Genomic DNA, 24069 nt, shown 5'->3' with positions numbered 1-24069 from the left:
AGTCAATTCTATCGATTTATGAAGCTCGACTACTCAATCACTATTATTTGGAGTCGTAATCGAAATTGATTTCTCTTCTTACGTTCTTTCGTTCGGTGCGTTCGGCTAGGCTAACGATTGCAGCCGACATTTCAGTCAGTCGATTAAGACCAGAAGCCGGCGATGATCTGGCACCGGGCACATTGCCCTGCCGTGCTGTAACCGACGGAATGGCTAGCACCGATCCTGGACCCGGAGGACGTGTTTGGCTTTGCAAATAGGCCAACGAAGGAAGTAAAACTGAGATGAATTCGTACAATTTCGGTACGTTTGACCACCGATCGTTCCTCAAGCGTTCGAGCGGGTTGCCAGGCGTTTCATCAACGCCAATTTTATATTTTGTTTTTCTCTGAGCAACAACCTTCTTCTCTCTCTCTCTCTTTCTCTCCTGAGCTTTGTAAATTACCACCTAGAGCAGCTTGAATTGCAAACGGGTGCAATTAGAGGGTGCAATTAAATTTCTTGCGAAAAAAAAGGCTCCTGCTAACCGTCATTGCCGAAGCATATGCCGTACGTGCCACTGGAAAGTGGATAATTGCCTTCATTCAGCATGCTCCCCCCCCCTTTTTTTTTTGTTTGGTAGTGTACGTGAAGCGGAAGGAGCCCAATTCCCGCAGGATTTGGCAGGAAAGGCGATTAGGAGTAGGAGTCGCTTCCTTGGCCGGTTCCGGTCATCAAGAGTGTGGGTCCGGTCGTGAAGCGTTGCTATTTATTAGCAACGAATTGGGGTTTGGTTTTTAAAAAGGGCAAATAAGTGCCACGAAATGAAGCCATTTTTGGTGCTGCTGCTCCGTTGATGGTCAGTAAGTAGCAATTAATGTGTAATAATACTTTCCCGCTTTTTTTGTCTTCCGGGGTCTGGAAGTTAAGAGTTATTTGATTTTTTGTTTGTGATTTACGAGCAGCATAAGTATGTAAATTATGGATGCAAGCGTGATTGATGTAATAGTTTTTTTTCCTTTTTCGGCAATATCTAAATTATCGTTGTGTAAATTGGTTTAAGGAATAAGATTTTCAGGAAATTTAAAAGTATGTTAGTAGAGAGAAATGATACGTAAAATGGAAAACAAGCAGTGAAACGATGCTTTCCAGGACATTTGGCAAACAATTGAGCCATAAATCCTAATAAACACTAACAACTCATTAGTCAATAAAGTTTTGTAAAGACTAAAACATAATAAAAGATACAACTACTATACCATAAACTAAGAAATGAAGGAAATCTCACAACAACAGGGGAAAAACGCTGCCTACCAAAAGTTTGAAAGACCGGCAAAGCACGTCAGAAAGTCTCGATTGGGTTTGCTCGTCCTCCATCGCTTCAATATTAATAAACTTCAAATAATTACATTACCCACAGAACGAGGAGGGACTTTTGCCGGCACAGCCTCACCGTGAGGTCGCTCCATCGCTTCCTCCAGCGTAAGAGAAGAGAGAGGCGGTGGTGTGTTGAGAATTGGGTGAAAATTGCAGAAGAAAAACTTATCTGCCTGTTGAGTGGGAGCGAGAGAGAGAGAGAGAGAGAGAGATTGAGAAAGAATGAGACACAATACCTCGTGCACACGACAGCAACAATGGAGGGAATGTGTGTTTTCTTTATTTTCGCCCCTCTTGGGCCACAATCTCTACATACACACACGCACACACACAACGTTGCGCACGTCTTCAATTGATCCGTGCTTCAAATTACGACTCATTACGGTCGGTTTTTTGGGTCTGCGGTAAGCGGGAAGAATAGAACAAACCCTCCTGCTTCCTCAGAGCAGAGGGTTACAAAAAAGGGGTGATGGATTATTCTATCGTTTCATTCGCATTCTTTCTCGCTCTCTCTCTCTTTCTCTCTCTCTCTCTTTTCTTGTCCTGAACACATGAAAGAAGCAGGCAAATGGTTGAATAAGGAGAAAAACCGGTTTCCTTTCAGTCGATCCGCTTGCAGCATCCGAATCGCAGCAACCGGGTAACGTCTGCATCGAGAGCGCGAGAGTGAGATGGACGGTGTTTTACGAGAGAGCGAAAAACCAACCCCCTAAAAGCAACCCTAGACGGGAAGGTTGAGAACAGCTGAACAATACTGGTTGGAAACTACCGTTCCGTTGGGCGTGAGAAAAGGAGCGTCACAAATAGAAGAGAGCACACACAATTCATCCCCTAAGCAGCAAATCTACCCCCTTGGCATGGAAAACTGGGCCCCAGCGCACAAGGATTTCCGACGAACCGGCCAAAACGCCATACACCTTTGGCGCGTTTGGTTGCGCTTACGCTTCCTGTGGTCTCGCGTGTTACTTTCGAACTCGATTTTAGCGTGTGGGAAATTCGCGTGTGCTGCTCGACGGGGGCGCCTTATTTCGTGTGCGGGGTTTTTTCTGTGTACATGTGTGTGTGTGTGTGTGTGTGTGTTTGTGTTTATGTGATTCGCAGTGAGCAGTGAGCCACATTTCTTGGGTATTGTTACCCGTGTGCAGTGGTGCCGTGTTTTACATCGCGTGAGTGTGAATTTTGTGCTTTGTTTTGGTCGGGTGTTTTGTTGCTGGTGTCGTTCTGTTTTTGACGCAGCACAGCTCTTTCAGCTCCCCGTGGGAGGTCGTGCTCGTGATGATGGTTTGATTCGGACAATTTTCCCGCCGTGAAACGAAGCAGCAAAATTCTGCCACGACCAGGTGGTCCCACTCGGTGTGCAGTTCGCGTCCATTTTAACGATTGTGGGAAATTTTGTGAATGAAAATCAATAAAGTAGAAAGAAAACCTGTTAGCATACATTCTTATCTCGCTCGTCAAGGATAATAAAGTGAGTCGTGTGTTGTCGTTACGGTTCAAGTGCGTTTAATGCGATTGGGGCCTGAGTGAGTGATAATCTTATCAACCGTGAACCTAAATACCGCTATTTCGTATTTATCTCAGTGATGCTAATGAGAAATTGAATTACTTATAGTGTGATGTGTGTAGAAAAAGCTAAAAATAGTGTGTTTGCTGCTGCAATCAATGATTTACCCACAAATAGGGATGTTATCCGTCATTAGCTTCATCTTGAATGTGAAATATGTACAACGGTGTGCCTGAATGGTGATCACATTTCCGTCTGAGAACACAATTTTCGTAAAAAAAACTGTTCTTTAGCATCGCCGGTGGTGGATTATTACGTTTCTAACGATACTTGTACACACAAACCACGGTTCCCAAGGTCCTGCTTCATCCACTGCGTACTGCCATTCGTTTTCACCTACGATGGACATCAAGTCCCTGTCCGAGGTGCAGAAGCAGATCTTCACAAATCTGATCGAGAAGTTGATCGCGCGCAATAAGTTCCCTCCGAGCGAAGCCGAGGACGTGCAGAAGCTGCTGGAGAACGTGCGCGATGCGAAAAATTTCCACAAGATCATGGAAAAGCTAAAGGAATGCGGACAGCTGGACGTCGACATTGAGGAAAACTTTCGCGAAGGTAGGTATTGTGAGGTAGCAGTTGACTGAAGCCTGTGAATCCTGAACGTGTGTTTGTGTGGCAAATGTACCGGTTCTAAAATCCAACGAAATGTGGTATAATTTACAGAGAATGGCATTTTCCTAAAAGATACGGCGAAAAAACTCGGACCCGGCGGGCAAACGCTCACACCGCGCCACACGATCGACGCAATATTAGGTTTGAATAATTGTGACAATGGAGGTAGGATACTAATCTAGTTGATGGGTTGTTTCGTTTCGGTAGTAAGTTGGATGCGGGAGATTTAAATTACATTAAATTAGTTGTAATTTGTTTGTACTTGTGCTTTATGTGATACGCGTATGCGCATGGATTTAATGTAGAAGCAAGAGGAATTTCCTTCCTCAAACGTAATATTAGTGTATTTTGTTTCACGCATGATTCTGTTAGTCAATATGACAATTATTAGTTGTAACAACGAAGGTGAAAATTCATATTGTTGCAGATTGGGTCATTTTCAGGGTTTGTGATATCATCTTGGAATGATCTGTAAGCACCTTTAAAGTGTGCCTTTAAAAATTTTTGAAAACAAAATTAATTATACAAGCAATTCCGTGCTGCCAAATGCAATCTGCACTACTTACTTATCAGGCGTCTCTTTGGCTCCGCGTTCTTGACCTGCTGCAGAAGTCCTCGATACTGTTTATTGTCTAGGGCAGCCGTTTAGTTATAGCAATTTTAGTTATAATATTTTAAAAAGTTTTTCTATCTTTAAGGCTCAGAAATTTGTTAATTTGAATGAATAAAATATGCATAAAAACTATAGGATTTTTAAAGATTTTTCACTAGTCGGCATTTTACCCAAGGGATCGATTGTAGTATTTTTATTTTTATTTTGATGTTGAGTCAAAATACTACTCTATTATTTAAGGGAGGCGAATGTAATCTCAGAGACTCAAATCCTGTATAATTTTTTTTATAAAACATTGTTTATTTAAAACAACTTAAAAACTAGTTCACAAAAGAAAAGTAGGGCACATGTAGGGAAAGTACAATTAAGGATCATCAATCAGAGAATGGGAATCCTCTTACTTATGCTAATGTGACTTAAAATAGGTAAGAGAAAGGAAGGGAAGTTGAGGTTTTGGTATGGAACAATGACTTCCATAGCCTGTATCAATATCCTCCAAGCATTGGACACCCTAGAGCACAGGGCAAACATGTGCTCCAGAGTCTCTGGCTGGGAGCAGAATGAGCAGGCTGAAGGAGACCGATTCATCCTTTCAAGCAGCAGTCCATGTGGCACCTTGTTGTGCACCAGCAGATACAGTATTGAGCGTTGGTCGGATGAAAGTCTGTAGCTGGTGCATCCGTGGAAGGTAGCTCCATAGACACTTTGTCCGGAGTCTGGAAGTCTGTCGACCATCATTTGCCGCAAACTTTTAGTTGACGCAGTAAAGAGGGAAAAATATAACATTATTATCACTCGATTTGAAACAGTATTTACTAGAGACTTTGAGGAACAACAATTGAAATTGTGTTGACACTTAGTGTCACTTTTGGAGAGTAACGAAAATATTTTAAGAGAAGCAGATTGCAACCAACTAAATGCGTTGTTGGATTCTGCTAACAAAAGTTTTGTCTGGGTATTTTATCGTTGGACCAGAGTTTTGGACCAGAACATCCGTCCAAATGGTTAAAAATATTCAGAATTAGGTGGAAGTCATCAAAATAAATCCACTGTCTATGTGACGCTCTTGTGGAACAAAATCTCAGTAGCGATCAATGATTTATTTTTACAAAACCTCCATCGAAGGACCCAATCCAATGATTATCTAGTCTGACCAGAGTAACATGCGATCTTTAAGGATCGGTAAAAATAAATAAGAAGAGATCGGGAGCCGTTTACAATATTTAACAAAAATGCTTCATGAACGAAACGGGATGCAAGCAAAATTTAAATAATTGAGCTGACTGTTCATAAAATATATTTTAGCATTTTACGAATGCGTCCTCGAAATACTCCAATCTGTTTTTATTATACCTTTATAGAAGAATTAAATTGTAATTATACAAAAACACTAGTGGAAATAATCTACCCAACAGCAAGAACAACAAAATCTGATAGATTTAGTCAGCTATGAATCCCACTAAAGCTTCTCTGATGGAACGAGCTATGTCCAAATCCCAAATTATCAACACATTGTTTGCATCTGATTAATCGCTTCAGAAATACCATCATCCCATCACTAGACGTCACTCGAGTCTGTGGATCTGCAGAAGAAGCTAATGTTGGAAGCCTCATTCGAGCAAAATCCCATGACATCAATTATTCAAAACCGAGAGAAATCTGCAACACTAAAGCACGTATCAATGGCCGTTACCGGCGGGGGAACCGAAGTGTTAACTTCACCTCCCGATAAGCCCTGGTGGGTGAATAGATAATAATAGTGTCTCTAATTTAGCGTTTCGCTATCTCCCATTCATGATCCAAATGGTCCACAAAGCGGTGTGGTCTCTTGCCTTTATCGACTCCGCCAGCACCGTAATCGACCGGGGCCAATCTCTGGATCTCTTTGCAAACCACCCTTGTGGCTCGGTGTGGTTTGGGTTTCGCTTTCCCAACGTCAGGCCAACTCGGTAGGCCCTTCTGTCATCAATCAATCTGTTTCCAGAGCGCTATCTCCGTACGCCCTGTACGCCTTTCGAGCTTCCGTGTTGGGAAAGTGAAATGTGTGCTCCGGAAACGATGAGAAATTTTCCCACCTGGACCCAGAGGACTGCTCTCCCAGATTGCCGCCGTGAGTAACGGGTTGAGAAGGGGTGAACGACATGTGATCATGTCTTGTAGATAGAAGATGTCTAGCTGCAGATGGGACGAGGATTTTGGCACAACATTTAGCAAACCATTTGTGCCCATTTGCCCATCCTTTTGTGTAAAATCTCACTTTCAAAACAGACGTTGGATTTCGCATTGGTGCTGCCTTTCCATCGGTCCGCTCTTGTGCGGCTAATGGAGCGTATAAAGTGTATATTCCTTGGAAGATTAAGATCTACACACACACACACACACATACGTCTGTGCCCAAAATTGGTGCTCTATTTCTTTCGGTTCTGTTTGGTATGGCCCTGGACGAGCTTGGTCCGCTTGCCAGACCCAAATGCCGTAATCTCTGCTCTCTCGGCACGGCAGCTTGTTCGTCGATCTTGAGTGGATCACGATGCTTTCCGTGCTGCCATGGGTTTAATTCAATTTAAAATTTCCTTCTCCACAACGATTCCGCACCCGAGAAACAAAGCTTAAAGCGAGTCGCACAACAACAACGAGTCAGCACTGTCAGACTATTATATCGTGAAGGATTTCGCTGGTTTCGCTTCAAACCGTGTACCCTTCGATCGCGCTCACCTGTCCAGCTGTCGAAGATTTTAACACGCACGGTTGGCATGGTTAAAACTAAATTAATCAAACGATTTTTTCTACCATTCCTTTCACACTACCGGACCAGGAACGTTCGCACGTTCCGTGGAACGTAGAAGGTTTTGCTGGAAGTGTTTCTTTGATTGATTTATTAACGCTTCTTTATGTCTTGCGGGATACACCTCGCTTTTCACAGTTTGTTTCTCGTCTTCTGCTCTTCTGTTCGGATGTAACGGGTTCAGGCTTACGACCATCTGCATTTTCATCGCATTTGATCGTGTCGTGTCTTACACGCGTTTTGTTGTTTTGGTCCAACTGTCTTTTTGAAACTGTCGAGCATGAAGCAAAAAAAAACATAAGGATTACGTTCAGCTGGCTGGCCCGCGCACGTAACCGGTTGCTCGGGGCACTGACGGCTTGCGAGATGGTTGTTAAAGTGGCTCCTACCATCTCTCCATTAACGTGGCGGATAAATAACAATAAACTCCCGGTACGCATGCCTCCACCTTTTCCACCCGTTTCGACTTCTCACCCTAATGCCATGTTTAGCACTTAATTAATCATTAAATGAATGTTGCGATTGCTTAATAATGATGTTGCTTCCATTAAGAAGAGTATGCCGATCGGGTCCACCGGCTTCGGCCCCGGCGTGGTAATGGACCCGCGTGGCCCGTTCATGCCCCATTGTACGCTGTGTAGAGATTGTAGTAATTCTATTACGGGACGAATGTACGTCAACGCCACCCCGGCTCGGAGCAGGCTAATGAACGGAGGCGTTGCGATTGTCCGCGAAGGTCTTAAAGTGAGTGGCACAAATTGGTTCAAAGAGGTTCCGTTTCGTACGGGTAAGAGGGGAGGAGGTAGAGTTATCTGTAAGGACATTGGTGGATGGTTTGATAAATGTAAGTCAAACGGCTATTGCTATTGACCTATATAGCTTCCGAAGGGCTTTTGCTGCTGGTTAATTACGTTTGACGTGAATGAAATTAAAAGATCATTGCGTTCTTTTTTTAAGATTTGAAAGAAAATGCTCTTTTGAGATTGAATTATTCCTGGCTTTATTTTGATACAAAAATAAATCTCTACTTCCACCGAATATGCCTGGGATAAGGCAAAATCCAAGGAAAAATTCCTTGTGAATTTTTTTATCTACCACATGCGGTGTTGACCATAGGGCAAAGAGCCATCAAACTGGAAATTTATAAATAAAATGAATAAAAAAAACTCTAATAAATCTTCTACAACCTCAACTGGGGGTTTGATATGATTGTTGTAACGAATTAAATGGTAATTTGATTAGTAATTTAATTGATAAAAATCATCTCCAATTTTTTTCCAATTTTACCACTTCTTCGATCAAAGTCCATGAAACAATCCCTCCTGGTGAAGAAATTTAGCTTACAAATAAATAAGAAAAACCTAAAAACCAAAGTAAAGTAAACTGATGCGTTGGTTGTGCTGGTAAATTATCTGTTTGTTCAACTTCAGTTCAACCACAAACACTTCCACGCTACATGACAGGAAAAACAAATTTACCCATCATTCGCTCCATCACTTCTCACCATCCCTTCTGCCCATTTGGTCCTGCAACGATCCCTTCTGCACAGTGAACACTTAATCAACATCTTGTCTCCTTAATCGGCATGAAACATAACAAAAAAGTAAAAACAATCCACTCATCCACAGCCAAAGAGTTTCCCCGACAAAACCGACGGTGACGAGGCAAGAACGTGTATTAAATATCACTTATCCGTTTCCTCTCGGGGCAGTGGTTCGGACCGCTTTCTTGTAGCATCATTGTTATCCCTGGCACTCGGTACAAAAATATCCACTCACAACAAATTAGATAAATTAACAGCAAGATACAGTGCAATTAGTAGCTGCATCATTCGAGCGCTGGCCGGATGGGAAATGGTGGTTTGGTCTGTCTGGCGACAACGAACGAACACCACTATTTCCCGATTGCAATGCACAAGGAAGAGCCGTTGCTTCTTTTCTGTTTCCTCAGCATTTCCTTCCGTCCTCGATGCTATTCTACCACGAGGAACGAGTCGGAAGAAATTCAATAAGAGCAGATTCTCAACATGAAAGAGTTACCAAATGGAAAACTAACTCAATCATCTGGTAAGGCCAAGGGCAGTAGTGCTTGGTGTTCGTTGGCTCTGTATTTTGTCGCTGGTCTAAGGTTCATAATCTTCCGCACGTTGCAGCGTCAGCCCTGCTAGATTGTGCTAGAAATTAGAGGCAAAAGATCAAGGGACAGATTTAGCAGAAAAGTGCTAAAGAAGGCTGGCTCCTTTTTCCTGTCCCTGGTGCCTTTTTATCCCCTACCCAATGGATCCGATCGTATCAGGTGCTTAGGCAGCATGCAAGGAATAATCCTACATCATTCCACAAATGGCACTGGAACTAGTTGTGCAGCTCTTTTGATTTGCAATTGTTAACTGTGTTTGTGTGCGGCTAATCGAATCAACGATCATTCCGAAGCATCGAAAGAAGGACGATTTTCAATAGGAAGCAATGATTGCGATGGAAAGCAGCAAAAATCATTAGCAAACTACTGCAACTGTCCAAAGGCAAGATACTTTCGGTCTTGGGTCCAACTTAATCGAAACGGGATTTCATTCGCTTTGTACGATGGTCAATATTATGCAATTATGTTGTCAAAGCGATCGAACACGGGAAGTACGGAGAGTTGGAGTAAATTAGCGTTGATTAGGAAATGTTGCATTTCTACTTGAAGGATGTTCCAACTGGATGTTTGAGGACATTTTGTTGGTTATAAGAGCAAATTGGTCATAAGAATACGATTTTTTTTGAAACTATAAACTTTGCAATAGTTGTCATTCTATTGCGTTCTGTTCAAGTTCTTGAATACAGGGTTTTCCAGCTCATATAACAAGCATTAGAATAGCCGGAACAATGTAGAATTTAAGAGGCACAACCTCATCCGATTTCACAGCACATTACATCATGATAACACAATTTCCGATTATTTTAAATACATCGTCAGATTCGGCACTTTTTCTATACATTAGTAATGGCTATGCTTAGCCTATAAAGGTGATTTCTTGGATTGGATTTTTTTATGCTGCGTGATTAAAAATCCAAGCGTGTTGAGAATGAACCGTAAATGCTAAAATGAACACCCGAAACCATTCTGAAAACTAGCCCGATAACCATGATCAACCTATGGAAGAATCACCGAATCTGACGGCTTTCCTTAAAAAATATAATAACCATAATATTATTATGAATAATGAATACAAAGTCCGGCCCGATTAATCGTTAAACATTACTACAGTGCCTAAGAGGTTGTTAGCCAACAATATCTTTAAACAGTCTAGACTAGATGCTATGCTTTATGCGTTTACCGAACAGCCTCAAGTTGATGCTTATCAGGTGTTTTCCCATTCTTCAATTAATCAAAGTCCTACAGTTATGAAATGTTGTGTGCTTTGTGTAGCCAATTCGTGCCGGATGTTTGCGGATGCAAGGATTAATTAGGAAAACAAATTGAATCTAAAGGCACAAACGACTATCGTGGCGTCTGGATCGCGAGTAACGTGACCGTATTTTTGGAGACAAGCTGTCAGCGGATTCATTAGCTTTAATATGCTGTTTAGCTGCTGTTATAGTTGATGTAGCAGGCAAAAGCTTTTAGAATGCTTATAATATACAGGGCGATCGATTACGATGAGTGTGACCTGTGATGACCTTACATGAACGCTCATTAACTATTCCATGCAGTTGAAACTCGTGGCTCACTTCATATCTGTAGTACAAAATCTTCAGTATATTAAAATGTGTTACCGTCTACTTCATATGGCTGATCAACACGATTTCAAAGTTTTATGAAGGATTTGTAAACATTAAAAGCATAGTCAACGATTCCTGCAAACAAAGGTAAAGTTGCTGATTGGCTGGGGGTAGTTTTGGCGCCCAGAAAATCATAAGGGCTCAATACGAATCAATTTATTCTACACGAAACACTTTGCTTCCATCTCGTTTAATCCCATCACGAAACAACAAGCAGATTAGTGAAAATTAGACAAGAAACATGCTTTTACCCAAGGGCTCGTAACGGTTGACGTAGGGTTTCTCCTTCATCATCCTTCTTTTTTCCCCGCGGTTTTAAAAATGAGTCCCTGGGTTTCGACGATTATCAGTTATAAACAAACCGAAGCCCCCATTTCTACGCTTCTTGTCCAGATTATGGCAGCAGTGCAGGGTTACGTTTTAAAGTCCTTTCTCGGTTCCTTTCTTCCCATCCCCTTGGCTAAGGCAGCTTTTAAAAGCAATCCTCCGATGGTGTTGTATTCGTTTGTGTAGGCTCCCTTTTTGCCGCCAGTTGCGATGCTTTAAACATTGACGTTTGGAGATGTTAATCAACAATCAAGTTCCGATCCTTGACGGGTTGTCTAGTTTGGATGTTTGGCTTTTCTTCTCATTTCTCGGTCCTTTTTTTGCTGGATATAGAGAGAAGAGAGAGAGAGAGAGAGAGAGAGAGAGAGAGAGGGGAAGGCAGGGAAGTGAGACGGTAGGCCAATGACTTGCAGCTTACAGCATTGTGAAGGGTACAGAACAAAGAGGCGTAATGTACACATGCTCATCGAGCTAATTATTCACTTAGGCAATCATTTTCAATGAAGAGAGTTTATAAGCTTACTATAAATCAGTATGAATCTGATGGAAGCATATGGCGTTTTTCGTTATTGTTCAACGAACAACAGTTTTTAAAAAATATTAATAAAAATGGCGCCGATAAAGTGGATAAAGACACCAGGTGTTTTATAGCACTATTGCCTCATATTATGCCTATTAAAAGCCTCTCTCCCTCTCTCGCCAACAAAAGGATGATTCCGCATATCAATGTTTCTACGATCACGATCTCCTCTAATCCGCATGAGACCATTCTTTAATCCTTCACAAAACACGACGCAAAGCCCTGCCGTGATCCTTGATGCTTTTTTAGTGTGTCCTGAAAAGACAACTGTGTGTGTCAGTCGTGCATTTTCATCCCAAAATGTTTCGAGTGTGCGTTCGTTTCGTGCTGGGGCGCCTGTCAATTATGGTGTCCGCGATCGTAACAGACTCCCGGGGCAGCACGGCTCAATAAGCTCGATAGCGAAACGATATATTGACAGTCCATCAAGATAACACTTTCCTTTCATGATAGTAAAAAAAATACGACCCCGAAGCTTTACCCCGGGCGTCCTCGCCAGTTTGCCAAGTTGGGGAATCGTTTTGGTGGGAAACTGATCGAATTACAGAAAGTTCAAAATACCGAGGTGGGAAAAAAGCGGGGACAGCGCGTGAATCGAAGTCGAAGTGGAGAGGATGTGTTTGAAAACTGTCCTCATCGCCGAACGGCGTTTAAATGGAAGCCACACCACATCCTTCACACCAGTGTTCCGAAGCGACGTACGAAACAGGATCCTAAATGGGGGAGAGAAGTAAAGAAGTCGTAATCGGTCGACGGTGCACGATGTTAACACTAGATTTACAATGACTTCCACTAATGGATTGCATTTGATATCGTTTTGGGCGTTTCGTTTCGATCCACTCGCCCTGTCTCGGTGCCGTTTCGGAATCAATCTCACCGACAGTTCCCGCACACAAAGGACAGTTAACACGCACATCGGTGGTTTTGCCTCCCGACGGTGCGTCAAACGGTGCACGGTAGCACGGTGGATCACGGCGGGAATTAGAAGCGACAACTAAATCATGAACATTAAATCACTCTCAATTAAATTGAATTTGAGCACAATTTAGATTAGAATGCTAAGCCGGTCGTTCCCACTAGCTGGGAACACCACGCAGTACACCTTGTCCTATTGACGGGTGTTTCCTTGGCGTTCGCAGCGTTATACGGCAAACGGGATACCCTTCGCGATGTTGTGTCTTTTTCACGTACGATTAGGGAATTGAAACCGAGCTGTACCTGCTGCTGAATGGGGTGAAAAAAGGTTTTAATGGACACGCGGTTGGGAGGGGAACGCCAACGAAAGGTTGGCAGATAATGAAGCCGGGGTCTCTGTTCGCCATTAAACTAAAGCACATACAATTTCCCCACACCGTAGCGTTATGACACTTTGACATGCAAAGCATTCCACGGAAGCGGGGCAAAAGAAATGCTGATAAAGCAAGGACAACACTGGCAACTACAAGCGAGGCGCAGGTACGATGGCTTTGCCACGGTCCTACAGTTGCCATTGCTGCTTCACAAAATGATCATTTTTGCCCTCAAATGAAAGGGGTTTCGTGTAATTAATTTGTCAAAAATAACTCACTTTTTCGCGAGTTTTCGAGACCGAAAGAGGTGCGATACCTTTGCTCGGTAGAATATTCCCATTTTTTTGTGTCTCCCAACAGCTCTCCCATTCTGGCACATAGCAATGCCGAGGGTGTGCAATGCATGACTTGAATTCGGTACCCGTTAACGCTAGTAAATTACATTTTCTTCGATTCCATCCGTCTTGCCGGAACGTAAGGAAGAGTTCGTTTACAACACTTTTCACTAGTTTGAACGCACGGCACGGGGCATGCAGAATTAAGCAGGGCCCGAAAACTAATTCCAAGAAACACCCGTGGAAACGAAATCACAATTTGAGAAATGGGCAAAGCAAGCGAAGACAAGGGACGCCACAATCTAAAGGCGCGCGCGCTCGCTCGTGCTAAGCCATTTCTGTTTTTCTGTGTCTCGTTACACGCTAACGTAAGGTTTTTGTGCTATCCAGGGTTTTCTTTTTCGGGGTTTTCTTTGCCATTTTTTTTAACCTTAAAGTTTGCTGGCACGCGATACAAGTTAGTCAAAAAATTATGGCCAGTTTGAAACTTATTATGTGTTTTGTTTGCCTAATTTTCGATTAAGAAGCAATTCTCACCTGCCTTTTGGCGTTGAGGCATGGATCGAGGAAACGGTCCGAGCAGCGGGGAAAAACATTAAATCGGTAGTGCCGTTGTAGTTTTGTTTTGGGTGTTTAGTTTGCCGAATATTTTTAAGTGTAACACGAACGTACGTTGCTAAAATGCCAGATTTACTGACCGATAAAAGGAGCAACTTTTGGGAGGTTGTTGTTTTCGTGAACAATAATTAACGGTCAAACAGAAGACGTTAATCGGTGGTAATATTACTGAAATATTACTTGATGTTATCAGTATATCTCTTTAGCTCAAATAGATCTTGGGACGTCATGATGGGGTAGCATCGTCAGTTGCTAACACAAAACGATCATCTAGATCAGATGTGTCAAACTCATTTTATTTACACATTTCCGATGATTTGCAGGTTTCAAAATTGAACTTCTAAAAGATCACCATGGTTCAACAAAATGCGTTTTTAAAATATACGAAAGGTCACAATCGATAACTTTCATTTACTTATCCAGTTTGGTCATATTGTAATTTAGTATTCTCTACTAAACAAAATTTGTTTGTTACATTACTCTCTTAAAATCAGGCAACGTTTGTATTTCTCGATTTCATCGATAATTGGTTTGATTGTTCGTGAACGTACTATTATTAGTACATTTCTTAAATGTCTTTCTGGCAATCTTGTCCTATTCGCCGTTTTACATGTTTCGCAAAGGAATATGCTCCAAAAACAGCTCACTATTTCATCTGGCCTATGTTTTGGTCTTCAAACGGCAGGACCGGGGTTAAAATCCCACCACTAGACCCACAATTTTTGAATCAAGAGGTCTGTTTTCATACATTTTTCTATTTTCACCACTATTTGAAACTTATTTGAGAACATTTAAACTTTCGAACTTGGTTTTGAATCTTGTGTAGGTTGGAAAGTACATCAGTTTGGCATATATGATATGGGATTCATATAATTCCAGCTTTGCTACAAACGCTTTCCCACGAAGTTTCAAAGCCAGATCATGGAAAATTCCTATAAATTCTGTTCTAGAAAAAAATTCTAATCCTAGAAACACAAGACTCTGAAGCCAAAATTGATTTCAAGTGCCTGTAATGTGCTTATTATATTATACGTTTATTTATGGAAAAATTGTACCGAATGTTATAAGAACCATATGGAACGACAACCAGCGAATCTTAGTGTATTCAGCCACTAAGACTCACAAAGACTCACTAAGAAGAGTTTCACTACAACATTTGTAACAGTTTAGAGAGATAGTTCTAATTTTAAATAATGCTTCCCCTAAACAATCTTAATATATTTTCGCGAGACACATCCAATGTCTAGGCGGGCAGTCAGTTTGACATACCTGATCCTCTAGATCATCCTTCCATGCGAAGTATTGACAAACTATGGATAAATTCAAACTATGGATAAATTACCTCAACAAGAAGACAAAACACGTAACCACTTGAGGCTGTTCAGCGATTAGGGGAAGAAGAAACATTCGCCGCCATTCTTGATTCCTGCTTTAAAACCAGATTCAAGTAAAGTTTCATCCGTTACTGTTGTTCTAGCATATTTAATTAGCCAGCTGACGAAAAGTCAATCTAAACCCCTTGATTGAGCGAATTGAATAAATAAACCGATTAGCTTGATTTCTTTAGCCAATCAAAACATGACTTTAAGGCACGTGTGTTTACAATGTTTCAATCGACTCTTAGGTAAGAGATGCTTATGTTGCTTCTACGTTGTTAGTTTCTTTATTTCACTAGTATTTTAAGTAAACATAACTTCGATTGAACGTCAATATTTTATATGTAATGGTTGTTTTAGCTAGTTTAGTAATATAATAACAATTAAATAAATAATAATAATCGGTGTAACCCAATAGCTTTAGAACAATATTCCTATATTGATGCAGTTGAGCACCGTACTCATAACATCTCAAAATGTCTTGCTACCATCACCTTTCGCAGGAGACTCTAGCGATGCAACCGATCTCAGTGCGTCTCCCCTGAGCCAGATCAAACTCTGCGATCAGCAGCAAATGATGGCCAAAGCACAGCTACCCGTTACGTATAGCCTTGGCAGTCCCTCGAGTCCGGACAAGTATCAGCAACAGTTAGCCAATTACCAGAGCCACATCAAGTCACTGGACCTCGTTGCGGCTGCCTCTCTCGACGCTTCCTCGCCCCAGGGTGCGCTCCATCATCAGCTTCCCTCGCATCACCATCTTCATCACCATCACAATCATCAGCATCCGTCGACCGTACCTCATCTTCATCAGCATCCTGCCCACCATCAGCACCATGCACACAATCACCTTCAGCAGCATTTACATCAGCAGCAGCAGCAGCAACAGCAGCAGCATCATCTGACCCATCCCCACCAATTGCCTTCGCCGACGCATCAGCCCCAGCACCAGCTCTCACTGCACCATGCACAGCATCCTGCCCTGAACCAGCAGCCACCCCATCCGTCCCTAGCCGAGCTCGAGTACATGAAGACGCTCAAGGAGACGAACAAATACTTCATCGATCGCAACTATCGATCTGCCGCCTCGCTGGGTTACGGAGGTGGGCGTGGAGGTACGGAAGGTCCCCCAGACGATGGAACTACCGTGAGTGGTGCAACCGGTGGTGGTGGTGGAGGCGAGTACGAGGAGGACCTTTCATCCCCAACCAGCGCAGGTAGTGGCAATGGCAGTGGGAGTCTGAAGCGCAAATACGATCGTACGAGAGACGGCGAGGATCGGACCGGGGCGGGAGCAAATGGCGGAAATGGTGACGGCGGCGTCCTGCTGCCGGACGGCACCGAAAGCAATCCGACGTCCGACAGCTCCATTAACAAATATAATAAGCTGCATGAGTCAGCCGATAAATCAATTAGGGCTAATAGTTTCGATTATATGAAAAATTTCGACGAGCTCCGGGCCCGACAGGCAGCGGCCTACGAAGCGGAACAGCAGCATCATCATCATCAGCAGCAGCAGCAGCAGCATCACCACCACCACCAACAGCTTCAGGTTCTTCATCAGCAGCAACAGACACAACAACAACAACACCTTTCGCAATCACAACATCCGCAACAGACATCACCATCGTCGGGGCAGCACGGTTCCTCGGCAGGAGGCAACCCAGGGAACCCAGACGAGTACAATGCGCACCGACAGTCAGCGGACAGTGGCGCAGACAAGGGCACAGACGACGGTGGCGTAAGTTACGCGTCCAGCGAAGAGCTGAACCAAACAACGTCCAGCGAGCAGGGCGAAAAGGTGGGCTCCGGCAGTGATGATGAAGGTAAGCATGGAGGCTTTCGGTGTTGAAGGCATATTATATTAACCTCCCCAGCTGAGAAACCTCCTCATAATGGCGACCCTTTTGCGAACTCTGTGCCGTTCTAGGGGGAGATGATAATTGTTCGAAAAAGAAGCATCGTCGAAATCGGACCACTTTCACCACCTACCAGCTGCACGAACTGGAACGAGCCTTCGAAAAGAGCCACTATCCCGATGTGTACTCGCGCGAGGAGTTGGCGATGAAAGTCAATTTGCCGGAAGTACGAGTACAGGTAGGTGCCTAACGAGTGCATTGTTTGCAGTGGTTTTTTTGTTCGCAACTATAAACGAGAAAACTAAGGAAACACAAAATTATGGCAGGTCCTCCTCCTTGGCGATTAAAATGTCCACTGTCGCCAACTGTTCTGACAGGGTGTATCCGCACATCTGGCAGTAGGCTGGACCGACTGCTATCGCTCAAATCGTTACCAAATCATATTCACCGTGGTACAATAGAGCATCATCTCGTTACATCGCGTTACCCATGATAACTGAATTGCGCACAAAAAGTAGAAAATATCCCTCGGAGCTAAGGAAAAAAAAAAAAAACTCCACCACCTTACGTTTCGGGCGTAGTGGTTTGTTTATTTTGCTATCCTACCAATGCCTGCGGCTTGTCAGATTTCGGTACCGAAAAGCAATGCGACTCCAGTGCCGCTTGCCACTTCCGGGGTGCTTCTTCATGGCAGCGTAAATCGCAGCGGTAATTGAGTTTTCAATTTACCATCATATGAATACGATTATGATGAAGTTTGTCCGGTGCGTAGGGTGGATGGATGAAGTCAACAACCCTCTTTATTTGCTTCGCTTCGAAAAGGGTGTTACGGGGTTTTCCGTGTAAATACGCACTTTTATTTAGCACGAACGGGACGATTATGGACTGGGTTTATTAAAATTTTGTAATTGTTGCGTTTTGACGTTTTCTATTACTTTGCGAAGGGCAGACGACTTTTAATGACGAGCATAGAGCACCCTAGCAGCTAGCTGGATTCTTTTCTCTGTGATCATTTCTTATTTAACTTTAGCTTAAACTAATTCTGATTCAAAAAGTGAGGCATTTTGGGACTGGGAGAACATGGCAGTTAAAATTTTTTTTTTTTAAGTTAAATTATACAGCTATGATTGTTCATAAATCACACTCAAAAATCGATCCCTAAATCTCTTTAGAAATCAAATACTTTTCTACACAGTTTTGTCAAAAATGATATGCTCCTAAGTACCCGCTATTACTCGTGGAGTACACTGTCCTAATCGAGTTTGAACAACCGGACCAAACGTCGAATCCATCAAAAACATTTGAAACGAAAATTGAAAACTTTTCCAGCGGGATACAGAAGGACACAAAACACTTACCGACAGCCCTCATTACGAGCCCTCCAAATGCACGTCGTCATACATCTGTCAATGTTTTCCCCGGGTGTCAACTCCTGGCGAGCTGACGCAAAACGACTTAAGTGTTATCACCCTTCGGGGAAAAAATGATTTATCACAGCACATCTCAACACATCTCCGGTTTTGTTGGGTGGGATGCCAGATGGGTGGGGTGGTGATACCAGAAATACAAACGTACCCTCGATTACACAAAGGAGAACCAATTTTAGGGGCTAATTTGAGTCAAATATTAACTTGACTTTATGATTTCGTTTGTTTATGTTTTATCTCGAGTGGAAAGTTGGGATTGCTAAAATAAGTCTAACTTTTTAGAAGATTGCTTTACCACTGCATTCTTTATGCATTTTAGTATCCCTCGCCAAGATGCATACACATACTACACTATAAAGTCAATTGACGATAATATATGCGGAAGGGCCATCGCATCCAATCGCTTGCAGTGCTTCTCCGTTTTGACGCTGGCCACAAAAAAAGCACATGCTCACTTTTAGGTGACTCACGTGCTCGGTGTACACTAGGCAAAGTGACAGCACACCAAGTGAAGGATGCACCCGGTTGCATTCAGCCCGGAACACTACTGTCAAGGATAATAACTGCCACGTGGGTTAAACGTACGGCCAAAGTGACTCCACGCCACGGACACGTTCGCGATTTGCAATTTAGTGGAGCAACAATACCGGCAAATTGGGAACCCGTACGTCGCGGTTGGTACGATGGCGCCTTGGAAAGGTGCTGGTGATGGACCTGTTTAGTCAATACCAACAGCACTTTGCTTCACGTGAGCTCCTCTCGCTGCCGCTGCCCTCTATCTCCGCTAGTCCGTAGCTCTCCTGGCTGTTTGTGGAAGCGAAATTGAATTTCGCGTTTCACCGAAACATAACCTCAAAGTGACGTTTCGTCACAGGAAACATTATCCACCGCGGGGCTGCAGAAGATGGGGTAGAAATCGCACCGAATTAATTTTCATTTCCCGTGCAGCACAACTCACTCAGTTTGTGGGGCCACTTCTTCATCAAAACCAGCCAAAACCGCTGGCTCGCGGTTCGTTTTAGCAGTCAATTTTTAAAACTCACTTTGCAAACTTTTGCCGCTTCGTGTACGTGTCACATCCGACGGTACGTGTAGCGACGGTTTAAAGTGTGTAGCTTGGTTGTATATATAATAAAAAAGAGAAATTCTGCATCCTCTGCCCGTGTTGCACGAGGTTGCTTTGTGTCGTGGGAGTTGGTATCCGGTCAACGACACGTCATAAATTGAAGCGAGAAAACTTCCATTCCCGTATCACCCTGTGGCTTCTTGCAGAGGGTCTATCGTCAAACTACTGCTGGAATTCGGGTTTTAAACGTTCAACGTTATTTAAAGCGGATAAAAACAACATTCCCGGTACGAAAAACCCTCCCAAAGAGGTTGTTGCACATTCGCCGATCCGGGCAACAACCTGAGTGTTTACGGACGTTCTCGTCGATCCCAAAAAATATAAGAAAAAAAGCCTAATCCAATTTTCGGTCGAACGTTATTTATTCAAATTCAATTTACTAACGCGTTCGGCCACGCGGTTCCGTTGCGCATGTGCTGCGTTAAGTTAAAAAAAGGTTGCATTTTTTTTTTTTTGATTGTTGATATTTTTCACTTCACACAAACGAACCCACGCTAAACGAAATTGACAGCCAGTGTTGAAAAAAGGGCTACCGAAAGCGTTAGGAAAGGCCAAGCAAACAAAAAAAAAAGCAGCCAAACATGAAGTAACAATTTGTCGAAAAATCACGCCTAAAAGTAAACAAACTGGGTGTGAAGAGTGTCGTGTGAATATCCTAAACGTGGGTTCTTTTTTTTCCTACTTTTTGAGGATGCCGCCTTTGGTTCGAAAGTTGGTAAAAAGCAATTTCAATCTCGGTGTCGCTGGTAAAAATCGTTTAGTGATTTTGACGAATGTTGTCGGCGCATGCAATATATGTATTCGCGGGAAGCTTTTTGGTGGCTGTTTGTTTCGGTTTGGTTAGACTTTTTTGTCCTGTTCTGATACACAAATCGGATGAGAACTCCCAAAAGTTACGACCAAACCGATCCGATGTACTTTTGATTTATGTGAATGAAGTTAGACGATCATATTTTACCGCCGATTAAACGGTGTGACTAGCCAGCTAGCTTGGTGTTAAATAAAGGTTTTACGGACATTCGTGTAGCGCAAACATTCCAAACAGATCGGTGATCCTTTGTGATGGCTTATGGTGAAAACGTGCCCGGGTGTTGTCTCATTACCGCGCTCTCTGTGTGCATTGTTTGGTGATAATGATTAATTACGGTTGATGAGTAATGCGCTTTATGCTTTGGCAATGGATATGTAACGGGTTGTATGTGTCAGTGTGTGTGTGTGTGTTGTTTGAGCATAGTTTTGTTGGCGGGAAATTTAATTACATTCCTGCGCACCCGCTTCATACCATCGCCATGCGCTCGTTGGACAATTAAAAATTACTACCAAATGAGCCAAGGACTTGGCACGGGTAATATCGATTGTCCATACAGTGATTCATTTGAATAATAACGAAACCCATGGGTGTCCAGCGTGAGTGTGTAGCGTGGTCAATAGAGCGATCGATCGAGCCTGTCACGTCAAATTAGCATAATAGATACCGAAACAATTATAACAAATTATATTTCTCAGCTTGTCAGGTGCGCCACGGGGGGAGGGGGGGGGGGTAGTTTTTGGTAGGGTAACCGGCGAAGGTAGGAAAAATAACATGGTAATTGACCCCTGTTATCAACCATAACGTGGTGTATTTTTTTTTTATTCGCTGCCTTTTTTCTCCCTCGTCCTGATGCTTTATTCAAGCTTTTGGAGAGGGTGCCGTGAGGATGCACAGGACACCCCACAAAGCCAATTAAACTAACGCAAATGCATGTGCATGCAATGCACCTTCATTTATGCATAGGTAAGCTCCCCTGCACCAACCAACCGGCTTCGGGGATAGCCGGAAAACTCGGAAAAGGTTTTGTAGCAAAAAAATATTCCGACTTGTTCATGCCGCTTCGACACGGCTCCCGCCGACCACTTCACATCGTTTAGCAATCACGATTAAGCTAAAGTACAATTGAGTTTAATTTAATTTAAATTGAGCTTTGATTTAATTTCTGCTAACCATAGACCCATCCACGATAGTTAGCCCCAACCCGGGCCGGGAATGCAAAATCTAGTTGCATTGTATGCAAAAAAGCCATTATGAAAATTGAAAAAGTGCACCACTTGGAAGGGCATGGCCACGGTGACTCAGGTGACGGGGCAAAGGAACAAACTAGATTCAGGAAATGGAACAGTCTCGCCGCCCATGTGCGGGCTTTCTTTCAATTATTTCCAGCACCACCGACCATTGCACGGACTGCGGTGAACGCTTTGATAGTGCTGCAATTAGCGGGTTTTACCGTTTTTATTTTTCAAATACCTTGCTGCATTCGAACTCCCATGTCTGTCTTTGTTTGTTTAGCACGCGTACGGGACGACCCGGGGGTGGTGCAGTTTGGATCACGGATACACGGCATGTTATTGCGCTTTTATTTGCTCCATTATCGAGCCGGAGTCGCGGGAGCGAAGCATGAAATCAAATTGCCGATCCGTTAAAGGACACAGCAATTAAATAGTCATAAATAATCACATTCAAGCACGATCGCGCACGAAACGCAACCGAAGGAAACGGTATGTGACATCGTCGGCGTGGCCAAACTGACTGACCAGTTTTGACAGGCACCGCCGCCGTAGCACCGGGCCGGGCGTATGATGCAATTAAGTTGTCCCTTATCCGTTTTCGTTTTGCACTTTAGCAAATAAAAAATGACACAAAGTTTCACATTTCACCGTAGAGAAATGTGAAGAGAGGGGGGTGGGAAAATGCGTGCAAGACATAAGGAAAATGCGGGGTGGTGGGTTTTGGTGGTCACATGATAAAAAGCAATTCCCGGGCGATGAGCGAACCGTAGAGCAGCACCAGTGACGACACGCTTTGCCTGGCGAACGACACTTTAGATAGCATCTTCAAATAGTTCACATTAGTTGAAATAATTAAATTAATTAGTGTCGTTCCCACCCCCCCCATTGCGTGATAGTTTGTGTGAGTGTGGAAAGCTAACCTGCAACAGACTGTCACGATGCGGAGAAGAACATGTAGTGTCGACTCGCGTTATGTGTTTGTGGCACGAGATTTGGTCGTCTGGAGGTATATGGTCGTCCTAGAAGAGAATGCTTTACAATTTGACGGAAAGTTTGCTTATTTTGTTGTACGATAAGAATGATATTTAACTATAAAGGGAAATGTTGTAAGAATCCATATTTCGCAAGACTTAGCGATCACCGTATGTTTGTCTAATGGCAAACAAAATCTCTAAAATTCTAGTTGATGAGTTGCACTAGATGATGAGGTGGTGGGATTGTTTATTGGGAATATTATACTAAACTTGGATGCTATTAGACTTCCTTCTTTAAAGCTTCTCTAACTCCCTCCCTAATATCAGGGCCCAACATCACCCAGTACCGGGTCTCTATCTAAATGATAACCTCCCCTTTAACGGCGAGGACCCCCTACTGCTTGATGGCTGCGACCTGCGCCCATAGCTTAATCCGTCAGTGCTACAAATACTCGTCCAAATAAGGGTAGTAGATGAGCTGAAATTATTTTCAACCAAGTAGCTTCTGTTCAAGAGGAGTTGCTACAATGAAAAGCTCTATTGGATGTAAAATTATCTAACTACTATGCAGCCAACTAGACTCGTAAGACTGATATTGTTATAAAGATGCTATGATGCTCCGAGGCACTCAATCTGTAATATCATAATCAAGAATCGAGATGGCAGTCTTACTTTTCTGGTATATTGAAAAAGGCTATAATGGACCATACGACTCTCTTTTCGGATTGACTTGGAGTCGGGTTCGACCCAATCCAGTTCAATCCGTAAGAACAACGAGTTTGGATCAACCAGTAGGTGCAGCAAAGCATGTGGTCATCCCGAACCTATTGCATCAACAAGTTAACCTGAAGCCAGGTGCCAATCCGAACTCGACTCGGTGCTTTGCTCGAATATACTTATCCACGAATATGCTTTGCTACACCTGCTAGTCGGATTATTCCATCGATTTGACGAATTGGACCAAGACGCAGAAAAACATCCCCAGACCATTACATTGCCTCCGCCATGCTTCACCGTCTTCTGACAGTAACGCAAATCTAAGCGTTTTTCAGTAATACGACGTACACGACAAATCCCGTCGCTTCCAAAGATATTGAACTACGACTCATGACTCAGAATTTCAGAACAGAATCCCCCTGCCATTCCTGCACATCCCAGTCAATATGAGATTTGAAAGGATCCTTTTTCATGCTTCGTACGATCATAGTAACCTCTCTTGGCGTGGTGGACCGTGGTCTTCCACCTCTAATGTCCACATTAATCTTTCCGGTTGCACGAAATATCGAGTTCAAATCACAAATTGTTCCTCTCTTGTTGTAACATTCCTCTCTTCAAATCATAAATTATTTTCTTTCTTAGTTTCCCTCCACGTCTGTCATGTGTCATTTTGGTGGCTAGTAACAAAAATATAATATAACAAAAAG

At 43.1% G+C, this 24069-nt stretch overlaps 4 protein-coding genes across 5 annotated transcripts in view; 2 read left to right on the top strand and 2 right to left on the bottom strand.

Annotated features, from left to right (window-relative positions):
• LOC126562961 (charged multivesicular body protein 5) overlaps window positions 1-24069 on the bottom strand; it is a 225250-nt gene that overhangs the window by 108111 nt on the left and 93070 nt on the right. The window lies entirely within an intron of this gene.
• Window positions 2775-24069, top strand: part of LOC126562565 (D-aspartate oxidase) — a 199821-nt gene continuing 178526 nt past the window's right edge. Inside the window, exon 1 of the mRNA XM_050219110.1 lies at window positions 2775-2784. The gene's annotated coding sequence lies outside the window, so the exon portion shown is untranslated. The remainder of the gene's footprint in view (window positions 2785-24069) is intronic.
• LOC126561576 (retinal homeobox protein Rx) overlaps window positions 3258-24069 on the top strand; it is a 49035-nt gene continuing 28223 nt past the window's right edge. Inside the window, exons 1-4 of one of the 2 annotated variants that reach the window (XM_050217809.1) lie at window positions 3258-3475; window positions 3584-3673; window positions 15720-17042; window positions 17147-17313. In XM_050217809.1, the coding sequence (XP_050073766.1) occupies window positions 3262-3475; window positions 3584-3673; window positions 15720-17042; window positions 17147-17313 (1794 nt within the window). In that variant the 5' untranslated portion in view covers window positions 3258-3261. Of the gene's footprint in view, window positions 3476-3583; window positions 3698-15719; window positions 17043-17146; window positions 17314-24069 lie in introns of both variants that reach the window. The other variant, XM_050217808.1, reaches the window with a different exon arrangement.
• The window catches only part of LOC126562960 (charged multivesicular body protein 4b), a 130014-nt gene continuing 127209 nt past the window's right edge, over window positions 21265-24069 (bottom strand). The window contains exon 5 of the mRNA XM_050219567.1: window positions 21265-21291. The gene's annotated coding sequence lies outside the window, so the exon portion shown is untranslated. The remainder of the gene's footprint in view (window positions 21292-24069) is intronic.

Source organism: Anopheles maculipalpis, chromosome 3RL, assembly GCF_943734695.1.
Source record: "Anopheles maculipalpis chromosome 3RL, idAnoMacuDA_375_x, whole genome shotgun sequence".
Lineage (NCBI taxonomy): Eukaryota > Metazoa > Arthropoda > Insecta > Diptera > Culicidae > Anopheles > Anopheles maculipalpis.
The sequence above is the reverse complement of the archived record's forward strand: the minus strand, read 5'-3'. Positions and strand labels throughout refer to the sequence as shown.